This window comes from Phyllostomus discolor, chromosome 2 (assembly GCF_004126475.2).
Source record: "Phyllostomus discolor isolate MPI-MPIP mPhyDis1 chromosome 2, mPhyDis1.pri.v3, whole genome shotgun sequence".
Classification (NCBI taxonomy): Eukaryota; Metazoa; Chordata; class Mammalia; order Chiroptera; family Phyllostomidae; genus Phyllostomus; species Phyllostomus discolor.
This window is the reverse complement of record NC_040904.2, coordinates 140465857-140490953: the sequence shown is the minus strand read 5'-3', so window position 1 is coordinate 140490953 and position 25097 is coordinate 140465857. Positions and strand designations below refer to the sequence as shown.

Here is a 25097-nt window from a genome sequence, read left to right as displayed (position 1 = left end):
GATCACAATGGGGACTGATGATGGAGTAGACAGCATCAGTCCTGGGGAAATTAGAAAAAGCTTTTTGGAAGAGGGACCATTAGAAATTGGCCTTTAAAGTTGATAGTAATTTTCAGGCATAGATAACGTAAGGAAAGAGGCATTTCAGAAATAATCACAACCTCAGGGGAAGGGAAATTTGGAACAGTTTTTAGGAATAGGTAATGGTAAACCTGAACTGCAAGATAGAACAGGAAGGCTAAAAGAGCAGTGTTATATAGTATAGGAACACACATCATAAACCATACCGCTTCCTAACATCAGCACATTAGCTAGCCTATCCGTGCACATTTGTATGCATGTCCACACACACACACACAAACACACCCCAAGCAAATACTTTGGAATTGGTGGGTCATAATCAGATGTGGTCTTGGTAGATACCTTTGCCATATACCACTGCTATTCTCCCCTCTTATTTAACATTTGAATAACTTGTGGTATTTTCAGTGTCAAGGAATCTTGACATGTTTCACAGTCCAATGGTCAGATTTCAGTATCACCACATTTCATGTTTTCTATGTTGTATTCAGGAATGTATTCACGAGGGCACTATAATGACCCCTTGCCCAATACCATGCAAGTGTTTTGGTCCAGAGACTCTTGACTAATATCAGATGTGTGTGTGTGCGCGCACACATGCGAATGTGTAGATGATGGGCACCCCCCTTGGAAGATTTTGAGTAAAGAATAGCTTCAGGTGCATTTATCTATATATCAATATATAGAAAAAATTGGGGAGACAAAGTATTTGGCAAAATAGTTAAAAGCTTACAAAAATATTAGTAGGATCTAAGCATAGGTAGGAATAGTGAGAATGAATGAGAAGATAGTTTCAACAGACTTTGTCAAGGTGAAATCAGTAGAAATAATGCTGTCAAAATGGAGGTAGAGAGAGGTGACAGGTATGATTTTGAAATTAAGGCACTTACATTTTTCCACTGGTGTTTTATGTTTAAAGCTAAACTTCCCAAAATGTTATTTAGAAGGAACTAATTGGTAGTAGGAAAGAATGAGATAAAGAGTTTTAAGAAGACTCTTGGCTTTTGCCCATATGAACCAGCATTTAAGTTGCATCACATGCCCAGTTAACTGGGAGGGGCATAGGGAGAACAAAATTAAATAATGCATGTGATTGCTATGTGTGACGAGATGGGAGTCATGAGTTTACTGTTCCCACAGAAGGTGTCAGCTCCCGCTAGCCTGTAGAAGTGTGGACACTGATCTGATTGTGGCCAGACCAATCTCAAATTTGCCTTTCATGTTGGGTTTAGAACCTAAGCACTCAACAGTATGACCCCACTCTGTGGTTTGGAAGAGAGAAACACACACGGCACTTGGTGTCCAAATATTCAGGTGCCTTCAGCATCTAAACATCTGAAAATCTTTCTATATCCATGCTTTAAAAAAACTTAAAGTCATTTGACAATGAAGACGACACCTCCAGTCTGGTGTTTAATATTTTTACTTCCCAGCAGCATAATACCACTTTGGTCAAGTTGAACCACTGCACAATTTTGCAGCTCTTTCAGAAAAATAATAAAGACAATGGGAAAGACAATCACATGCAATGGTGAGAAAATAGTACTACTGCCCAATTTCTTCCCATAAATGTGAAATATCCTTGGTCCATCTTCACACTGTGTATTTATTATAAGCCCTTACAGCAAGGGTTTTTCTTTCAGGTTTTTTTTTAGCACCAAATAGACACAGTGGCTTACAACAAATAATTCTGCAAAGTCATCAGAATGTTTTATCACATGTCAAATATTCTGGATATGTACTTTTATCCATCCATGTTCCTGGCTTGAGTGTTCTTCATGAGAGAAAGCTACAATATAGATTGCATCCTGTTTCTGCCACTGATGTGGTTTACTGACTGTTAATACTGTATGCTACTTTATACTTCCAAAGTAATTTTATATACAGTGATTCATTTATTTTAATGTAATGGTGTTTCCCAAGCCACAGATGATGGTTAGACATATGAGCTCTTGCATTAGTGCACGGGTTCAAATCCTAGTTCCATCTGCTAGCTGTGTGACCTTGAACAAGTCATATATATATCACTGCTTCAGTTTTCTTGCCTGTAAAATGGAACCTACTGAGTTGTTGAAGGGATTCAATGAGATAATCTTTTAAAGTACTGAGCATAGTAGAACCTAGTAAGAGCTAAATGTTAGTTATGAGTAAATTATTACTTATGTACCTTGTTGGGGTATAACTATAGTATACAGCTAAATTAAGCAGAATTTTTCAGTGGTGTGTTTAGAAAAGTAAGCTCATAAATATATGCATAGAGTCTGTGATTTCCATGGGGTTAGGGATTTTATTTCTTCTATCAGCTGTGAAAAGGGACCTGATGAAAGGACACTCTAGTTATGGCTGGTGTAGTGTTGAGGAGTTCCTCTGAGTAAGCTCCTCGAGGGCACTCTGTCTTGTTTGCCATTGTATTTCCAGCACCTAGTACATATTAGGTATGCGATATTGGTTAAATGAATAAACACAGGGAAAAGTCTTCATAGCAATGTCATTAATCTTAAACTCAGATACATTCTAGGAATCAAATATGAGAGTGAGTGATCTTTTAAAAGCAAGACAAGATTTGGAGATGGTAACTCCAATTATTATAAGCTCCTTAGAAAAAAATTAATACATATCAAAGGGGATATTAATATGCTTAATGATGTGACATCATTTTTAAAGATAAAAATATAGTTTGTAAAATTTATTAATGGAGTTCCATGTTTGGATTATCCTTGCCAAGGAGCTTTCATAAAGAACTAGAAAGTCTGAGTTTTATTCCTTGTAAAGTCTCTGAATCTCCAAAACATTATTCCTATCTAAGTGTCCTCAAACCCTTGAAGCCTTTTAAGTAACTGATTCCAAACTCATATATCTAGCAAGTATTTGTAAGGAATAAATTCTAGTTCTCACTATAAAATTCAGAAATTGTTGTCCTAATTAGTATAAGTTGGTAAAATATTCCAGTTATCCGAAGGCAAATTTACTTGGGTATCCACCTGTTCTGTCATTCATTCATTTAACAAATATTGACCACCTACATTGTGCCAGACATTAAATCAGGAGCTAAGGATACACCAGCCCACAAGCCAGTCACACAGCCCTTTCTCATTCAGCTTGGGATCTAGAGAGGGTCAAGGTGAGTAAGACAAGTTTGGAGAGATTTAGCCTTATTCTGCCTTCTGAACCTTTGGAACATAGATTTCTACTTCACAATGCTGCCTCAAGATGATCTAACAGGCTGTGTGTGTATGATAAACACAAACTAGCTAGGAGGAATTCAGGCATTATTCACACATCCACAAATATCTACGGAGGTTTAAAATGTCGACAAAACATTACAATGTCTTGGAGTCCTACAGGCACAGCTGAGTAAAATATACTGAGACTGGGCCTGTTTGATGTGCCATGGTTGAAAACTGCGTTCGTATGTCAGTGCAATTAATCTCTACGCAAGTTCTTGAGAGACAGCCTTGAAGCCCCCTAATGCTGGATTTTGTACTTAGACCTTAGCATTGTCTTACAAAATAGTGGTAATTCAGAGAGAATTTCCTATTGATTACAGGATGAGGCACAGAAAGTTTGTTATTCTTTCCAAAGTAAATGGTAGTTTAAGTTCATTATCTCCCCAAGGATCTTCTATTTCTATTTGAAATGGTACCAGAATCAAAATACAAATGCCCGTTAAAAAGGTTCTGGTACTTGTATTTGCCTTCAAAATCACAGCAGCAGAGTTTAGAAAACTCCAGCCACCAACCTGACCAAGAGAAAGAACAAAAATTCACCAGGATCACTGAATATTCACAACTGATTTTCCCCCATAACTTTTAATATCAAGTTTGTTTATTATGTTAAAGATTGAGCTTCATATAAGAGCAACTGATAGGTCTTTAGTGTGGTTTTGGACGTGTGAATGGTTCTAATATCATCATTACTATAAAGAGCACTAAAACAAGTTGTGGTAATTTCTTCTGTTACCTCTGGATTCAGGGAAGCCAGAGAACCACAGGGATCCTCTCTAAGTCTTTGGAATGGTTATTTTTGATTAAAACTTTAGGGGAAGACTTACATTTTAACAAATAGATTTCACTGAAGAAAACTGGCCATTGGATTGGTCATTTGCACACAGATCACTGTGACAAGTAATCTGTCTGTCCTTAGATGTCTTAGGTGTAATGGGTTGTCCTTTCACTGTGACAAATGGCCTGGCATACATTTATTAGTACTTCACATTATGCAAATGAAGCACAGAAATACAAAAACTTCTAGAAAACACCAATGTAAGGAAGGTATCTGCTCATTTGATAATTGTTCTGTAATTCTGTGACAATATTTATAGATGTGAATACGTGATAATTTAACATTAACCAAACACAGCTAAATAAAAACATACTCACCTTAAGCTCCAAATTTATACAATGTATTAAAATGTGTTGAAATGACCGTTTTCTCATTACAAGGGTTCAATGATCTCCCTTTCTGAGAATCTGTGGCACTGCCCAAATAGCTTTAATATTTTTTTGTCAAATGATAACTAAAATATATGTCTTATTATACTTTTTTATAAAAATGAGAACTATCTCTTATAAACTGAATGTGCTCAAGCAGTCCCAGTCGTCTCCTTTAGCCATGCTTGTCTCTTCTGCAAACCTATGTTTACGTCACAGTCAGGGTCCTCACCTTTGCCCCCCCCACCCCGTTATCCAGTAAAAAGCAGTAAGTTTTCAAGGATGAGACTCCGTTACCACAACAGAACCTTGTTGAAATTGGTGTATCTCCTGGCTTCCTTGCTGTTTATTCTCTATTGGATGATAGAAGTATGAAGAGTAGGCAGAACTTGACATTGACAATACCCCCTGAGAGGGCAAACTAAAATGTGCTGGGTAATTTCTGATTAGTTTTATTTTCAAGGGAAGAGTTCCTAAACTGAGCTTTATACATTTTTAATTTGGAGGACTATTTGCAATGTGAAATTTACTGTATCTTGGGGAATCAATTTCTGCATTTGAGAAAAAAGAATATTCAAATACTTGCCTCAGTTTCCATGATCTATCTAGAATGTTGCAACTGGACATTTATTCTTTTTTCAGGTATGCTTGTGTGCTTCAGCTATTTAAGTGCATGAATAATTATTGCTTCCTATTCATTCCATAGAGTAAAATCAGACTAATGTGCCTAGATTTACTGTAAGTCAACAGTTATGATCTATATATGTGGCTGTAACAGATCATTTTCCAGTAAATGGTACTTCCTGAAAGATGAGTAGCTCATGTCTATTTACCTACATGAATCTGAGTAATGAAGTGTCTTCACCCTCTAGCAGCAGCAGTGTGTTTTCATTCACAATATTAACACGACTGATTTTACACATGCCTAATTTTAAAAGGGATAATACTTTGAACCTTAGATTGCCAAAAATATCCTTTTGGGAAAACTGATCTAAACTTTGTATCAAATACATATATACGTAAATGTTTGATAATTTAGGGTTTTTTTTTAAGCCATCAGTTTTAAAATATCAAATAGCCTTCTAGGACAGTGCATCCATGTAAGCGGAAAGAGCTTAGATTTCTGTACAGTTCATCAAACAAAAATATAAAACAAAAAGTACTGAGAGCAGGGTTATATATAAATATCATATGAAGATCAGTTCATGAAGCTAGGTCCTTTGCTAATTATTCTCTTACCAGGTTCATAACACTTGGTAAGAAAAAGACTTAAGCTGGAAAGAAATACACTCTGATAATATATATTTTGTGGAATAAATATACATTATATTCTGTTAGAATTCATAATAGATACGAGCAATACTTTAGTTAAAAAAAATACAGTACTAGAGTTTTCTATCCTTGCTTCTAGCAAACTAAAACTGAGCTACATTGCTCCACTCTATTAATGCATAATAAAATTCATGGAAACATAAAATAAAAAGCCAACTGCTTCAAGAACCCGAAAAGAGTATAAATATAGTATAATTACTTGTTTTCAAAAGGGGAAAAGACGTTGACTTTGCAAGTGAGTGAATTTCTAATTCTGACAACTCAGCAATATGGATATGAAATAGGTCAGGGTCCAGGGCAATGTGTAGGTTTAAGTGGAGACAATACTGAACTGATGCAGTTTGAACTACAGCCTAATGAGGGATTTGTTAATCTTTGAAAAAGCTATAGATCCAAGATTCGCTTAATCCTGGCCCTAGTGATTTATCTGAATGTCATGGACTTTATTCTTATATTGTTTCAGTCTGCAGCCTGGAAAGCCTCTCAGCGGACACGGAGAATCCCCACTGCAGTGAATGGAAGGTCTGTGTGTGAAAAGGGCAGTGAGCGGCGGGGGCGCAGCCCCAGAGAAAGAAGGTGTTGAGTTGCCTTGGTAAAGAATTTATACACCACGTGTTCACAGCCTCTTGACAGGTACAATTATCAGTGTTGTCTTCTTTTTACTGTGTGCTGGGATTCAGAAGCCTGGTTTCAAATTTGTGACTACCAGATGTTTGATCAAGCAGCTTTTCTTCAAGGACCTGAAAGGGGGAAATGAGTGACGAGAAAATCGGTGATTAGTATTCGTCAACTACAATATGCTAAAAATATCAAAAGAGCATGTGCTGTGTGAGAACAGTAAGGATTATTTTGGGTGCTATCATTCATGCACAATCTTCCACATGTGAAAAAATTTGTTTGATGTTTGCAAAGGAAGTAATTTTCAAATGAGGACGGAAAAGACACTAGTTGTTCCCTAAAATGAAATAACGAACACCAGTTTGGAAACATTTCAAATGTAAAACATTTCTTCCTCCCAGATAACCCTATTTTTCTTCATGAAGGCAAAGAATGGATAACCTTTACATTATGACTCTCAGGGCAGTCAGTGATGCTCTTGTTGACGTACAGCCTGTAAAGTCTCTCTCTGACAGGCAGGGAGCACCAATATTTCTTCTCTGAAGCAACTATTAGGCCCATTTCTTCTCTCACAAGGTCAGCCTGACATCAGGTACAACAGACCAGGCAGCTGTCCATATGGTCAACTCATATGGGGGAGCAGCCTCCCCAAACACTTTCCCAAGACCTGTCACTCTTCTACCATTATGGGGTCATTTCTTTCAGAGAGAACAGTAGTTTTCAATCTTTGCTTTTAAAGCTGCAGACATTTTATTTCAATGAATGCAGAGCACCATACACAAAACAGATTTTAAGAAATTGTTCTAGTTGATGTGAAAGTGGAGGTGAGGGTGGGGGGCAAGGGGCTCACACGCTCCAGCCACCATGCCTTCTAGAGACGTGACTAAAAGCCTGTGCAGCCGACGGAGTGCACCTGAAAGCCATGTGTGAGACCACTGTGCTCCTTCAGGAGACACCTAAGTAGACACTGCATGTTAGTTACCTCTGCCATTAACTCTCTAACTCCTACAACAAGACAATGATGACTACTGCTGCTATTATTACTACTACTATTACTACTGAGGGCTCACTAATTGCCACATAATGTTGTTAAGTTTTATATGCTTTTTCTTATTTAATTTCCACAACAAACTCTTTTACTAAACCTTACATTAAATGACTTCCTATCAGTCCCATGTCACAGTGATCTAGAATTCTGTTTTTAACAAATTTATTTTATTATACATGTATTTACATGTCCCAAGGGAATGGGTCTCAGAATAAGTAAATTTTAGTAAGGGTCATGGATCTCCTTACCCACCAAGAAGGGAAAGAGGCCAGCGGGACATGCCAGCAGCTGAGACAGCACAGGGCATCCAAACTGTGGGTCACCGCAACACCCACGGAGAAGATCCATCTGCCCCAAGTGCTCTCATTATTTTCCTCATTCCCATGATTTATAATGTAATATGTTAGTGTTATTTTTTTAAAATAAGGCCATTTATCCATATTAGTGTAAATTTTATTGATCAAATTGCTTTGCTAACTTTTCAATTAGCCATTGTGGAAGGCAGAATAATGGATCCCCAAACGTCTACATCGTAATCCCCAGAACCTGCGGATATGTTCGATTCCACAGTAAAGAAAAGCTGAAGTTGTAGATGGAGCTAAGGTTGCTCAATAGCTGATGCTAAAATAGGGGAATTATCCTGGATTGTCCACGTTGGCCCAGGGTAACAAAAAGTGGAAGAGGGAGCGAGAAGCACGAGTCAAGGAAGGGGATGTGAAGATGGAAGTAGCAGTTAGAGCAATGCAGCGTACAGACACGATCACTGTGTCTGGTTTCAAAGACAGATGATGGGACTACAAGGCAAGGAATGTGTGCAGCCTATAGGAACTGCAACAGGCAAGGAAATGAATTTTCCCCTAGAGTCTTCTGGAGTCCAGTGAGACTATGTTGGACTTCTGTCCTACAAAATTACAAGACAGTAAATTTGTGCTCTTTTAAGTAACAAAATTTGTGTTAATTTTTCAGGCATATAGGAAACTAATATGGCTACAATAATGAAATACTTTGAAGGTGGGGTACTGTTTTAGAAGTGAGTGGTGAGGGTGAATTGGATAACTCCAACTCTAAACAGTGAGGGGATGACTCTCTGGAAAGCTCATGTGGATGTGTCTGTGAGGAGGGATAGAGGAATGTAAGGGCATGTGCCACTGAAGAAAAAGGTGGAATAGCACAGTCGTTAAGAGAAAGAGGCTCTGAAACCCATGGTTCTGGGTTTGAATCACTGCCCCAGCACGTACTAGCTTTGTAAAACTTGTGTCAAGTTATAAAAATCTTACATGACTTTCTTTCTTTAAGATGAGATTAAAATAGAACCTAGTATTCATAAGATTACTATGAAGATTAAGTTATTTTATGTATATACACATATAAAAATTTATATATATACATACACATATATATAAATTATATGTATATATATGGTTCTTAAAAGAGTTCTTGGCACACGCTATTGAATAAATTTTATCCAGCATGATGATGATTACTTCTGGTCCACTGTCCCCCTTGGTAACTCTGGATTCCTGGGTTTCAGTTTCAGAGTCACCCTCTGGGACCTGGTCCTCTCCGTGACTGACAGTTCTGGCACAGCTCCCTGGGTCAGAGCATCAGGCTGTGCCTGTGGCCATAGCAGTGGAAAGTACAGAACAATCAGTAGTGGACAAAATAAGGGAAGTGAGGGCCTGAAGAGCATGAGGAGAAAAAAGTCAGTGAGGCCTCTGGCAAACGCCAGCTGCTTTGTAAATCTGCTAAGATCCAGCATGGTTTTGAATGTAAATGAACTCTCCATCCATGTGCCAGTAACAGGAGGTCAGAAAAGTTAAAGAGGTTTGTAGTGGACTTCCTCAGAATGCTGACATCTCAGAAAGTATTCCTCATTCTTTCCACTTTTATTCTTTGGAAATTTAGGTGAAATATGAAATATATATTTCCATACTTTATGAATGTATATTAAGTCAGACTATAAAAAAAATGCTTAGCCCTGACTGGTGTGGTTCAGTTGGTTGGGGGTAGTCCCACAAAGTGAAAGGTCACAGGTTCTAGCTCCGATCAGGGCACATGCCTGGGTTGTGGGTTCCCCTAGTCCAGGCACATATGAGAAACCACCAATCAATGTTTCTCTCTCACATTGATGTTTCTCTCCATACTTTTCTCCCACACTTCCCCTCTCTCTAAAAATAAATAAATAAAATCTTAAAAAAACAAAACAAAACTGAGATGCTTAAAGCTGAATAAATGTCAACTCCCAAAACATTAATTCTACGAATATATGCCTATGTTCATTGCAGCAATATTTACAATAGCCAAGACATGGAAGCAACCCAAGTGGCCATCAATAGACCACTGGATGCAAAAAAAAATACTTGTGGTCCATATATACAATGGACTATTACTCAGCCATGAAAAATGAAATTTAACCATTTGTGACAGCTTGGATGGATCTAGGGTATCATATTAAGTGAAATAAGTTAGATAGAGAAGATAAATACCATATGACTTCACTTATATGTGGAACCTAAAGAAGAAAATTAATGAACAAAAAAATAGAAACAGACTCATAGATACAGAGAAAAGACTGATGTTTGCCAGACGGGAGGAAGGTTGAGGGACTAAGTGATAAAATTGAAAGGATACAGATGTACAAATTGGTAGTTACAAAATAGTCATGGGGATGTAAAGTATAGCATAGAGAATATAGTCAATAATACTGTAATAACTATCTATAGTATCAACTGGGTACTTGAAATATGGGGGGGGCACTTTGTAAAAGATATGATTGTCTAACCACTATGTTGTATACCTGAAACTAATATAAAGTAACATTGAATGTAAATTGTAATTGAAAAATGAAATTTAAAAAAGTAGGTATAATGCCCTGGTGGGTGTGCCTCAGTGGACTGAGCACCAGCCTGCAAACTGACAGGTTACTGGTTGGATTTCTGGTCAGGGCACATACCTGGATTGCAGGCCAGGTCCCCAGTTGGGAGCATTTGAGAGGCAACTGATTGATGTATCTCTCATGTATTGATGTTTCTCTCCCTCGCTTTTTCCCTGTCTTCCCCCCTCTAATAAATAAATAAAACTTTTTTTAAAAAGTGGGTATAGCATAAAAACCTATATTCATATTCCTTGTTTAAATTTCTGTAATATAATTGTATAGTGATCATTTCTACTACATTTTAGAAAATATAATCTATTCTTCCTGATTATCAAACATGGAATTAGGAGAAAAAAACAACACCTGCATTTTACTCCAATAGAGTTTAGCATAAGAAGCAGGTATGAGATGTTCTCCACATACTGCCTGCATTCGACATATTTTTCCATTTGTACCCAGCTGTTAGTATTGCTCATTACTCCATAATTTATATGGTCTCAGACTTTTAAAAAGTTCTTTCAAATTTAAAGAACAGAAATTATATTTTGTGTGATAAACAGTAAGATAATACGTGACATATATTTTGCTTTGCCTGGTCTTTTATTGACTTGTCAAACTTAAAAAAAAAATCAGGTATCTGCTCAAAGTAAATAGGTCAAATTAGCTTTGAATCTCTGAAAAAGCAACCACAGTGTCAGTTACTAAGTGTAACAAATCCCATTTAATCCTCAAAAATCTCAATTAATTAACAGTTGAACAAGAGCTGATGTAGGTTTCTGACTACAAAAATCACCACAAAATCTACAGGTGACCTGACTTGGTTGTGTTCCACTTGTACTTAGAATGGTCACTACAGTGTCATCTCCAGGGGCCATGCCTGTGTTGACTGAAAGTGCTGTCTTGGCAGGTGTGAATATACATTTCATGTTCCCTCAAATAGAGCTTTACCATACCCTGTGCAAGGAAGAACATAGCTTGCAAATGCCTTTCACTAAAAATGCTAGTCTTTGGTGATGACAATAGGACACTCTGAGGTGATTTAGTGTAGGCTGATGGAACAGAGAAATGGAATCGAGTATACGTCCCAGGAAACATTTATGGCCAAGCTGTATATTTCTAAAGATGACTGAATGAGCATAATGTTGTAATTTTTAGTAAGACCTCAGAAGTCAGAATGGGAACATATTTCTTTCAAAATACTACAGAAAAAATTTACTATGGACCAGTGACATATCAATTAGCAGAATTGGTATAAGTCTATAACATTGAGGATGGAAGAAAAAAATGACTTAATGGACAGAGTGTCGATGTTTGATTAAAAAAGAGTGAATTGTTGCTATTAGCCAAAGACCTTTGAAAGGATGCTGGAAGTACACATGTAAAGACCTTCACACTCAGAATGGATAAGAGAAGGATATGGACAAAATGACTTGTCCATATGCATCCATGTCACTCCCTGTTAATGGTGTCATCCTGGTCCAAGCCACCACATCTCCTGCCTGGACTACTAAACAATAGCCTCCTAATTGGTCTGTTTCCACTCTGACCCTGCAATAACCTACTCTCCCTGCAGTAGCTAGAGTGACCTTTTCAATACCTAAATCAGATCATGCCACTCCCTTGCTTAAATACCTCAAATGGCTTTTGTTGCAATAAGAATCTAACTTCCCTCAGTGGTTTAAAAAGCTTTCTGTGACCTGGCCCCCATCTTCTTCACTGTCCTTCTCACTCATTATTCCCCAACTCCCCTGGCTTTCTTTCTGCTCTTCAGACATTAAGCAGCTTGAGTCAGGCCTTTTCCTTCTTTTCTGCTTGTTTCCAGGCTTCTCCTAATCATTTAGTCTTGGCTTTAATGTCATCTCCTTTGAAAAGTTTTCCCTGACTGCCTGATTGAAAGCCATGACCTAACCAGTCTCTATCCAAGCCTCTATTTTAGCTCTGCAAAGTGCTGGCCCCTACTGGATATTTTAATTGACTTGTTTATTCATTATCTCCTGTAACCAGAATGTAAGCACCGAGAGACCAAGGACTTTGCTTTGCTCGTGCTGGTTCTACAGCCCATTGAACAGTGGCTGGTCCATTGTTGTGCTAAATATTTATTGTTGAATAAATGTAGCTTTTAGAATGGAATGGAGTTTTACATAAAGACACCAAAGTAAGGTGTACATATAATAAGACTAGTGGGCTATAAAAGAAAGACAGATAGTTGAGTTTCAAGACTCTCTAAGGACATATCCCATGCTCTGTATTTCCACATGTGGCTCCTGCTTTTCATAAGTGTCATAGAAAATTGAAAGTTTCATGTTGTATCCAATGTTTTTGGTTGTGCAAATAATAATATGACTTTGAAGGAGTTAAAATCACCATTACCCATTGTTATTTTCCCATGAACTTTTGAACCTCATTTCAAACACACTTGCAGACATCATTGTGTAGAGATATCTGACCATATGAACTGTGGCTTTCAAAAGTGGCTTCTAAACGACAGCAAGAAAAATTCGTATGTCTGCAGAATATTGGATGTTGGCAGATGAAATACCTGATAGAGTGAGAAAAAAATAATTCTGTGCTACTTGTAAGTATGGTTGTGGGGAACTCACTAAAGTTATTGCATCTTCATCTAAAAAATGGGGTTTTAATGATGCTTAAAAGGTTCTTCTAAGGATGAGGGATAACATGTGAGAAGGGCCTAGCACATAGCAGGCACTTCAAAGATGGTGATTCTTACTCTTAAGATTTTTCTTGAATTTCCTTAAAATATATTAGCAAAATTGATTTAGCATTCTTTGCCACAAAGTGGAATTTTGAAAAAAGCAGGTGCATCTTAGATACATTCTAAGTGAACATCCAAAGAGAATTTCAAAATCTCTCATGGTGTGGACACTGGCAGGTCTTCACCTCACTGTTTTCAGTGAAGCAGTCTCTAATAAATCATACTTCAGTATTCTAAAGGGGATCTTCCCAAGATCAGCACTATATGGTTGCTTAGTCTGTATGCTGTGCCAAGGCAGTGGGTCAAGAGCATGAGTGGGGAGCTGGATTTCAGCCCCCACTCTCATTGTCTAGCTTTGTGGCTGAGGATCTGGGTTTGCTCAGAGGTTGCATTTTTCTAATTTGTATAAAAGTATCCAATAGTCTGTACCTGGCCCTCCCAAAGTATACTATTTTCCAAAATATTTTACATTTGCAAGGAATATGGCTGAAGGACACATAATGCAAGCAACTATTGTGTTTACACTTTCTGAGATTATTTTTATTTGTGTGATTGTTTTTTTTTTGGTGGGGATATATCTAATAATTTTGTTCCAGCTAAGAAATTACATTAAAAAAAAAGCAACCAGACTACCTAACAGACTTTCCCAGTATAGAAGAAGGTACTTCTCACCTATGACATGTGGTTTTGCTGTGTTTGTTGCTGCTGCTGCTGTTGCTGCTGCTGAATTAGCAGTTGCTGCTGCTGTCGACGCCGGGCTGTCCGCAGCTTTTCAAAGCGGGCCTCCATTTCTTCCAGGACTTTCGGGGTGTATCGCACCACCAGCTTGACACTGTCCTTAGCAGCCTTGAGGAGCTCCACGGCTTTCTCATGGTGTTCGCCTTCCACGCTCTAAAAAGACAGTTACATTTCTTAAAGGGAAGGGCTTCCATATTATTTTTCCTGAGTGACAAATCTGAAATTAGTATCATAAAATCCCAAAGTTTGAAATTTCAAGAAGGCATGGCAAATAATGGCAAATTTATTGCCATTATTATTATTACTAGTTAGTACTTTTGTGGTTGAACTATAATGAGGTTAGGATACACCAGAGTACAGAATGGATTGAATGGGGCCTCAAGTTTAAGAGGGTAATGAAGACCTAAAATATGATGGTAACATTGTATTTAGCATGATGGAAATGAGATTCCTAAATTTTATCTGGAAGAATAAATACATCAGCCAGGAAAATCTTGAAAAAAAATTAAAAAATAGTCATGTAGGGTGACTTTTCTATCAAATATAAAAATTTATTAAGAATGTCCAATGAGTAAAGTTGAATCTTATTGGTGTAATAACAGACAGAACAGAACAGAGAGCCCAGAAGCAGATCTACCATATGTAAATTTTATTATATGATAAATGTGGAATTTAGATCAAAGGGGAAAAGGACTATTAAGTAATGATGCTGGAACAAATAAATAATAATTAAATGACCCCAATTTCATAGTCAATGCTAAATATAGCATTGATTACAAATTTAAGTGTAAAATTAAAATCATAAAACAACTAAAATACAACATGGGTGAACACTCACGATCTTGAAATGAAAAAGTAATTTTTAAGTAAAAATACCAAAGATAAAAATCATGAAATCAGATTTAAAATTTATAAAAGTTTCTATTTCTCACACATCATAAAAAGGTCTAAAGCAGACTGGAAAAAAAGATATTTTCAATATGTGACAGTTTGTTAATATTCTTCAAATGAAAAGCTCTCACAAGTCAATAATGATATAAGCAAAATGGGCAAGTGAACTGGTGGACAAGTAATAATTTAAAAAACCCATGTGTTCAACAAAACTATGAAAAAATATTTAAGCTCCCTAGTAATCAAATGTAGATAAACACAAAATATTTAATTTTTAATTTAAAAATGGTAAACATGTATTTTCAAATATAATATATTGACAAGAATGTAGGAAAAGGATACTCTTATACACTGATAATAATTTAACAAAAACTGGCACAATTTTTTTTTGGATACCACTATTGTTATGCATTGAATAAACCTTTTATAATAAATAGTTTCAGTTTCAGAGAAATTTATGAAGGATATAATCACAGATGCACGTATACCTATAAAGTAGTTATAATATAACAGAAAGTGAAAAAAAACAAATCAATTCTTGGCTTTTGAGTTTCAAAATAATCACTGGAACATAACGGCATATACAATAGTTAGGAAAACTATATTTACTCTAGGTTAATTCAAAAAGACTGCTTCTCTCCAACCTACTAATGCTTCTTCCAGGTCGGAATTAGGGAGAAGCAAGATCAGGAAAGTAGTGATCAGACATGGTAAGACCCTAACAAAAAGAGTCAATGTCCTCTCCTCTCAGCTGATCCCCAAGAAGGAGGGGGGTGACAGAACTCCTAATTTACAAGACCAATGTACAAAGGCCTTTCTGCTCTGCTTCCTGGATAAAGCTCAGAGAAGAAACGTGTGTGTGGTGAGACACACAGGGACTGAGACTGGCTTAAAGACTGCCACAAACCTGAGAGTGGCATTGAAGTGGCAGACCCCCATTGGTGAGATTACATTTTTACAGCCCAAGTGGAAGGAGAACTATAAAGTGGATATAATATTTTGACAAAAGTATTTCAAGCACACTTCAATTATATCTTGAGACTCATATTCCTACTATGATACAGATTAGAGGTGAAGATTTAAAGTGCCATGTCCCATTCTGTGGTCTGCTTCAGCAAAGTGCACGCGGACTGAGATAAAAAAAGGTTTGCAGTTAGCGATGAGGCAGCCCTCGGTGGCCTGTAGGAGCACTGCTTCAGTCATGTGTTCAGGAAGCCAGGCAGATATTAAGGATTTAAGAAATAACCATCACTAGCCCTACAGACAACTTAAATTACTACGCCTTTGCCAAGTCTGGGTAACATAGAGAGAAGTATAAATAGCTGATGGACAGAATGAAATTTTATCTGTGGCTAAATCCTAGGAAAATAGGCTTGTTCATTTATTAATTCATTCTTTTAATTGTCCACTCTGTCATTAACTTGTTCACTGAACAGATGCTTATTAAGCATTTATTTTACTAGTTATGCTTGTAGTTCTTTGGAAGAACATGAAGGACAAGAGAAACTTTGTACAATATAAACTCTTATTTTCAGTATTCATGTAATTTCTTTGTAATCTGTCTCAATATGAATTGTTGATGTTTGGAATTCTCCTTTAAAAAGAAAATTGGGTGATTTGGCTGTCCATTCCCTTCTCTCATTTCTTTTTTAATATTAAAACTTAGATGTTTATATTGTTCAATAACTATGGTTCATCTAGGCTTGATGATTAGTCTCCAGGTTTCTATTTGGCTTTTGTTCTATCTGCTTTCATGTAATAGGGTTGGAAATTCTAGGCCAGACCTGGAGAGGCCCATTATCCCAGTTTAGGCACTATGCTTGCGATTTAGAGTAGCCACAGGAGGGCTGTGGTACTAATACCTGGGGCCATTAGGCTCTCAGCACCGTGAAGAGCTGAGAGATACATGGCTATATATATATATATTATGTATATATATTATATATATATACACACACACACACATATACACAGAGGGGATTATATATATAATCTCCTCCTGATTCAGGAATTTTTTTTTATAACAATTGGCTCAGTCTGAGGAGTCACTGAAAACTTGTAGCACCAGTCTTTCACAGAGCATGGAACTATAGCCCTTAAGTGACTTGAGGAGACCTAAGAAGGCTTCCAATTTTAAAGTGAAATCCCTTTCTCCATTTAAAACCTGAAGTTTATACTTTCTGTAAAAAAAAATTTATACTTCCTAAAAGAACTTCTAGACTTTTAGAGTTCATTCCCTTGCTTTCAGGGGTTTGTTGTACATATTGCAATTTGAGGAAGTCACTGGTTGGATTAATTTAACAAGACTTTCCAGTGGCATCTGGTGAAAGCTGGATGTTATTAAGGAGGTAAGTAAGAGCTGGCGAAGAAGAAGGCATAGGGATGTATGAGGTACCCAGCAAATACTCAGACCAAAGAGAAGTGTGGCCCTGTAAGAAAAAGACCCCAAAGAAAATATCCACCCTACAGTTATGCCTATTCTGGCCATGAGCATTCACTGAAATAAATTAAAATGCCCTAAGAACAGACATTCCTATCATGAAAATATTTCTATCTGTACCTGCTACATTAAAAAAAGAAACACATAGAAATCAATATGGAAAGGATAATTCAAATAATTTTATTATCATTTCCAAATGCATAAATACAAGCTTACAAAATACTAAGTTGATGTAAAACCTTAAGAATGGTATCTTCTGTAATGATACTATAAAAAGGAATATATTTTTATTCAGGAAGCTGGGGAAAAAATAGCTCAGTAAATAACCAGATGCATACTTGTTTCATTAGCAATCTCATGCATTAGCAAGCCTAGGAAGCCTTAAAATTAGTTACCTTGACAGAAGTTTAGCAAATCAGTGACTGGTAAATTAAACATGGCTGCATTCTGATCTTTCATTCGTTTTTCTATCTCCACGCATTGTGAGACACCAAAATGGGTGATATTTCTGGGTACACCCAATTTTCTGGTTGATTACAAGTCTTCTCTAATAAGAGAGGATTTTGGATTGCACTGCATATGCAAATTTGCTCTCTCCTCCTTTGATGGATAAATTCTGACACTTGTGAGACCTCAGACAGAACAGATGCCAGCCCTGGGGAGGAATACTGTTCTCTGTACACGGTCACTGCACAATGTCCTGTTTCCACGTTTACATGCAGGTCTTTCTCTGTAGAGATTACATGAACATAATCCTGATCCAACTTGTTGATAAAACTACTTAAACACTTTGGTGGATAACTAAGAGGTGGCTACACTATCAGTTATTCTAGGCATACCTAATTTAGGTTTATGCATAGGCTCCCAAAGTATACCAGTCATTCCTTTAGATTAAGGACCAAATGGTGTTATCACGGAATAAATGTTATCAAGGGTATTGGATTATATTACTTAACTGCAAATAAGGAGCTCAGAAACTCAGAACATTATACCTGTAAAGGCCCTTAGAGATAATCTTGTTCATCTCCTTGTAATTTAAGAATAAAGACCAAGAATGGCTGTGACCTGGTCCATTTTATAAATTTGTTAGCTGTAGGGCTGAATCAGAACTCATGATTCTTGTTGACTGTTCTTTCAACAACCTCATTCTGCTCTTCTAGATTGACTAATGTAGACCATGGTAGGTTGGTTTTTGTGTGATGTAAAGAATAGGAACTAACAAAAGACAAGGACAATATCTGTCAACTCCTAACTCTAAATGGTATGAGCTGGCCAGTGGAAGAGCAGCGTGAGGCTACAAGAAGGTCTCACTGTTAGTGGGTTATGGTCCTCAGCTTTGAAAGGTCCAAAAGAGCCAAAGAAAGACCTACTTCTTTCCCTCGAAGGTAATGGTGATTGATCATTTTGTCCTTACAACAGTTTTGCTTTTAGTCTTTTAATGTGCTTTGATATTATTTTAAGTATGTGCATATAAACATATAAATGTGAGTGTATACTCTAATGTTTATTAAGCACTTATTTTTTAAATTTTATTTTAATTATTGTTCAAATACAGTTTTCTCCCTTTTACTCCCAATCCAGCACCCCCTCCCAACCCTCCCACCTTCCCTCCCATTACCACCCTCCCCCTAGTTTTTGTCCATGTGTCCTTTAAGTTTGTTCCCGTGAACCCTTCCCAATGTCCCCTGAAATTCCCTCTTCTCTCCCCTGTGGTCACTGTCAGCCTGTCCTCTATTTCAGTGTCTTTGGTTATATTTTGCTTGTTTCTTTGTTTTGTTGTTTAGGTTCCTGTTAAAGGTGAGATCATATGATATTTGTCTTTCACTGCCTGGCTTGTTTTGCTTAGCATAATGTTTTCCATCTCTATCCAAGCTGTTTATTAAGCACTTATTAAGTGCAAGACACTGCTAGCTGCTACATGTGCATTATACCTAATCCTCATAACAACTCTATAAGAAATTTATCCTAGATCTCTAGGTAGTAAGTAGAACAGATAGAACTAAACTGGAGTCTAGGCTGGTACCTACCAATCCACAGCCTTAAACAAGTTAATAAAGAGAAAGTACATATGGTGGCTTTCCCATTTCATGTTTTTTTTTTTTTTTTTTTGAGAGCAGAAAGAGGGCTGGGTAGGTAAGAAAATCTTATAATTTTGCCTTGGTGTAGCTCTATAGTCATCATTTTTGGTAATTTAAATTGAAAAAACTTTATATCGATTGGGTGTTTCATTAAGAATGAAGTATCTCTGCACAAGCTGCAGGATACATTCAGAAAAAACCTTTATGGGTCTTTGATCCTTTTCTTTTCTCAAATATGTTAATTTTCTGTTCTAAATGTACTGTATTATCTTTTGATGAAGAAACATGGAAAGTGTATAAAAAATTACCATATTTATCCCTTGAAAAATATGCTAATGGTCTTTCATAGTAATTTCTGCCTGCCTAAATGGTAATATCTATTTCAGTGTATAGTAGTTTATCAGTTTATAATCATTCTGCTGCCATTCAAGTGTCTAAGGGCAGGATATGTCTTATTGTCGTGTGCTCAGTAAACAGTCATTGAATAAACTCACTCTCTCTCTTTCTCTCTACTTCAGCTAAGCAGCCAGTACTGGTTTTGAATTTGAACTTCTTCACTTATCAGCTTTGTGAGTGAGACAAGATGCTTAGTATCTCTAAGCTTCGATTTGCTTATCTGTAAAATGGGTATCACAGAGTATCTACCTGATAGGATCATTATAGGCATTAAATTTAAAATACATCTTTGGAAGAGCATCTGGCCCTTAAATACACTTCAACAAATGCTAAATCTATGTTGAACAATTTCCTCTGTGTTAATCTCACTCTAAGGCTTTAGGTACTTAAAGACAAAGGCTGTTGGAAACCGCCCTGTTTTCAGAAGCTGTAACCCCACCAAGGCTAAGGCTGAAGGAGCAACCTTGGACTGTAAGCCACTGAGGAGACAAAAGCTTATCTCCCTGGCAGGAGCGCTGCTTCTGTTCCTTTTACTTCACCCATAACTGGCCCCCAATGCTTGGTCGGTTAGCCAATGATGGGTAAGATTCCCCAAGGGGGGGAACGACCTAAGACAGGCACGATTACGTGGGAGGCCCCCAAGGAAGGACTTTTGGGGCTACAGCAAAAGTGGGTGATGGACCCTCGCCCCTTGGCTTTGACATAGCCTGAGTCCTCATTGTCTGTGAGAAAATCTCCTAATTTCTTGGCTGCCTTACTTCCCTTGCTCCACCTAAGCCCAAAACAATGACAGAGGGTGGTGCAGCCCTTTGCTGGAAAGGGCAGGTTCCCCAGGGCAATCAGGCCTAAGAAAGAGTATGTAAAATCTTATGAAACCTGCTTTGTTTAGAATGCTCTCAATTAAATAAATGATAAGGGTCCAAGCAAGAAGTAAGTTTGTTCCTCAAAGTTTTACAGCTCTTTAGCTATCTGACCCTGACTCAACTGGCCCTCAGAGTTCTTTGTTATCCATTGTTTGATCCTTACTGCCTGGCAATGATTAATGAGCTTTACCTGAATTCTTGTGTAAATGAACCCAATAAAAGGCCATTGAGGAAAAGGCCCTTGGCCCTTCTCCTTTGAGAGATCGGTCACCTTTCACCCTAAACAGATCATGTCTGGGTAGACTTACTTTCATCTGTGGCAGCCAGGGGGGGGGCTCTGTGAGCAGAGCACCCCCACAAAAGGCAACAACAAAATATAATTTGCCTTTGCAGTAGTATGAGTTTCCTTTATATTATCTAGGAAGCAAAATTTACTAAATAAATTAATAGTGTAAGTTCATTGGAAGACGTTTAAAATGACTTAGGTAACTCAACTGCTTCTAATCACAGTCAAGTAATTTAGAAGCACTATTTCCATGCATACAATTGATATGCTAATTACAAATGATCATTTTTTTGTTTGTAAAAACTGTTCCTGCCAGTCTCCCCACAGTATCACGATCAGTGAAGGAAAGGAAATGTGTACAGGAGATTCACTTGATAGTTCATGCGGAACGTGAGCATGCCGGAGAGGGAAACCATCAAATAGCTAGACACTGTGAAAGTGCAAAAAGAAGTTAATGGGGGTGGGGGAGAAGCATATACATTTACACATATTTTTACCCTGTGAAAGTAGTTACAAATATAAAAATTTTTGAAACATGAAAGTGAAGAGTAGCAAACCCAGTGGCAGAAAACCTAAAGGGAACAAAAGCTTTAAAAAAAAATCAGTGCCAAGAAAAAACAAATCTAACATTCAGTTGATCTCAGCCCACCTTTCTGATCTGGAGACTAAAACTGGAAACAAATGTAGCTACTACATCTCAGTTTTAATGCTTTATAATAACTCTGCTCCACTCTTGATGTTCTAGCACCAAAAGAATGAAAAAAAAACATTCCTCATGATTGTGGGTGAAGGCTAGACACACACAAATATATACACACACACATATACACACAATAAACACACACATATGCATATATATACACCCATGTACTTACACATGCACACATGTATGCATGCACACACACACCCCTCTTTCTTCAGTAGTACAAATGTGAGCACTGAAAACAGAGCAAAGAATCATGGGAAAATATTCCTAGAAAATGAGATCTTTAAATCAGTCTGTTAATTTTGCAGTGGTAGGCTTCATCCAGAAAGGAACAGAGAATACTCTTCCCAGTCATGATTCACACTGGTTTGTCCTTCTAAAATGCATGCGGTGCCTGCCTACACTCTCCCACCCATGACCCTCTGTGACACTAAATTCCCAAGGACCAGAGCTTCTTGCAAATAAATGTTCAGGAGCAGGAATGTCAACATTGCCAGTTTTCAGTATCTGCTTCCAGGTCCGGTTTGGCATAAGGGAGGCGTTGTGGGGGTGTGAGAACCACCACTCTGATACCCTCAGAGTACTACCTCTCCTGTGCTCACCCCTTTTACAGCTCCACTGAAACATGCAACTACATCTCGGTCACTGAAATTTAGTGTCACTCCAAAATCAAGTCAATTGCCAAACCAAGCCTCAGTAGAGCCAGGGCTGAAAGCCAGATTGCTTGGGGTCAGGAAGATTTAGGTGGGGACTGTTGACAAATCACTGACTAAGAGTGTGACCTCTGGAACATGACCTCCGCATTTGCGCCTCAGTTCCCTGACAGAGACAGTGCCAGTTTTAGCACTGAAAGTCCTGGGAAATGTCTCATTCTCAGACAAACTGAGACAGTTGGTTGCCTATCAAGACACAGGAAGCTGTTACAAAGGTTAAAGAGTGCAGACAAATGCCTGGTGCATGATATTTCTTCAATAAATGTTTGTGTTTTTTAAAAGTCAGCAGCCCTTGTGGAATTCAAATTTTCAGTGGACATGAGGGGAAGGAATTTTATCAAAGGATGGATGCGTTGAACACCGAAGGGCAGCAAGAAGAAGGGAAAGGCAAGAGTAGATCCGAGTTAAGAGAAGGGTTTGAAAGAGTAGGTTTGAAGGCACCGGCATCATGTTTGCTCACTACAGTTCTGCCAAGACCTAGAGGCAGACCTAGTACCATGGAGCATTACCTCCTGCCACTGTGGAATCCCAAGGATGATGGTGCTCAGCTTAAAAGGCCAAAGCTAGTTTAGAAGAAGTACCCAGACTCAGGCGAGGGCTTTTAAGTGTTGATGAACCAGTGCTGCAAACCTGGGCACTGCTGAGATCCTCAAGGACACGCACCAAAGCCCACCCTTCCATAGTCCCCACTGATCTCTACGGCAGGTGGGCTGTTACCATGGGGAGGGCAGGGCTAATGCTGGAAAGGTTCTACGACATTTTTCAACTTCCCCCACAAAAAAACAAAAAACCCACACTTAGCCCAAAAGAAGTTTCTGGGAAATGTTATTTTACTAATAAGCATGGAATTCATCATCCTATCTCCTCTCCCTAGATGACAGCATGTATTATGCTGCAGGAACATCAGAATTCTGTCAACCAGAATAGCTGTTTTGTTCCTCTTCAGCATTTATTCTAGTGATCTAGAGACGACTGTTTTCTAAGGGGTGTCATAGGGACAATTATAGGTTCCTGAAATTATTCAACCAAACCCTTCAAAGATACACTGTTTCATTTGACCTGTTTTAGAATCCTAGGTTCTCAGGCAATTAATATAAAAACATATGGGAGAAACCCAAATATCTAGGCAGAAGTTGCCTGAGAACAGCACTGTCAAATGTGTTTCCTTTGAAATGTAAAGCAGCAGGGATCTTTAAGTTGTTATGTGCCATAAATAAAAAAACATTGGTAATAGTTATAACATTTAATTAAATTGTAGACTCAACATCATAGATGCCTTCTTGCAGGAGAAGAAGTGAATTTTTTTTTTAAATTCAGGTTTACTGTTCAATATCTCTCTGGCTGTGCATATAAATGTCTTTCCCAATTAAAAGCACACCCACAGAATATTCTTGAGATTTGTCACCAATGACTTATACTAAGATTTTCAGGTAAGCCTACAGAATAAAACTTATTTCAAATGCTCTAACTGGATCTAACCTCCAAAGATTCTTGTCAACCCTTCTCTTTGGTTCCTGCTGCCATTATCCAGGCAGCAACCCAACCAGACGCCCTGGGGACATCTTTAACTCTTCCCTCAACCCATACCCAATTAACCTCCAATACAGGTTGATACTCATTCTGCATTTACCATCTCATCCTCTTTTCCCTCTTGTTTCTTGCCTGGATTTTTAAAATGTTATCTGGTTCCTTTCTTTTCTAAACTCTTCTCCAGATTTTGGTTGGAGTCCCTTGGTCTTTCCACGCCCTGGCTTGGAACCTAGTGACTCACAGAAAGAGCAGAGCTGCGGCAGACCGTCACTGAGGGCAGGCAGGCATGGGGCTGCACTGACAGGTTCTCCCCAGGATCCATCACAGGGCACAGTACTCTCCCAACGCCTGCTTAATTCATCTGGGGAGAGCTGCCTGGCTTTGCGGCTTAGGCCCAAAGATTGCCCACCCAGCGATTTAGGGCAAGTTATTGCGTCTCCCTGAGCCTCAGTTGCCACACGTGACAAACAGTGAAGCAACATTTTCTTCAAAGGTGTCATTTAAGATTTAATGAAATGCCCATGTATAGTGCCAAGTACTAAAAGTGGCCCACAGAATGCACCCAATGGCCCGCAAAGCACTTCCCTCAAAGAAGTTCAATTCTACTCTTCATGTGCATCTTCAGTATATGAAAAACACCATGCTTTTGATTTTACCACCTATCTCAATGTTTCCATAATTTCTCAGTTTTATTCCCTCAGCCTAGAAGGCCCTTCCTCCATTCTCCTTAGTAAACCTCCCCCATCATTCAAATTCCATTCTGAATAGCACATATTATCTGGTATGTCATTTTCTTGTTCAAAATAAAGTGCTAACACCTTACAATGGCCTACAAGGACTTCAAGACCTTCACTCTCTACTATCAGCTGGCCTCTCCAATTTCATTTTCTAAGACTTTCCTTCCCTCTCATTCATACCCAAAATTACACTGGAGTCCTCTCCTCCCCTCTCCTTTCTTGCTTTCTATATTGTACAGGCCCAGGTCATTTCTGGCAGAATTTTATAATACTAGCTCCCACTCATAAAAGTTCTCTTGGGAAAAGATGCTCCATTTTATTCTCAGGGAAGTACAGATTAAATCCCAAATGGGATAAAAATGATTCATTAATTTTTTTAAATGAGGATGTATTACAAAGGATTTGTTAAAACATATTATCATACAAAATGAAATAGAAATCAGAGGTCAATTTGGCAGTATCTGTTTAAAAAAAAAAGAGTATGCCTCTTAATCTGGTTTGCACATTCTAGTATCCACTCTAGAAAAATAGTTATTCTTATACATATTTTCAATGCAGCAGTGTTCACAATAACAAAGCACAACCAAAAACCAATTGGGTAACAAACTAAATGTCCATCAGT

The 25097-nt window shown here is 37.9% G+C and overlaps 1 protein-coding gene across 3 annotated transcripts in view; it reads right to left on the bottom strand.

Annotated features, from left to right (window-relative positions):
• Window positions 1–1488: 1488 nt before the first annotated feature.
• The window catches only part of LIN7A (lin-7 homolog A, crumbs cell polarity complex component), a 154426-nt gene continuing 130817 nt past the window's right edge, over window positions 1489–25097 (bottom strand). For all 3 annotated transcript variants that reach the window (XM_028533345.2, XM_036018635.1, XM_036018636.1), the window contains 2 exons: window positions 13770–13988; window positions 1489–6583 (listed from right to left, as the gene is read on the bottom strand). In XM_028533345.2, coding sequence (XP_028389146.1) covers window positions 13770–13988 — 219 coding nt within the window. In that variant the 3' untranslated portion in view covers window positions 1489–6583. The remainder of the gene's footprint in view (window positions 6584–13769; window positions 13989–25097) is intronic.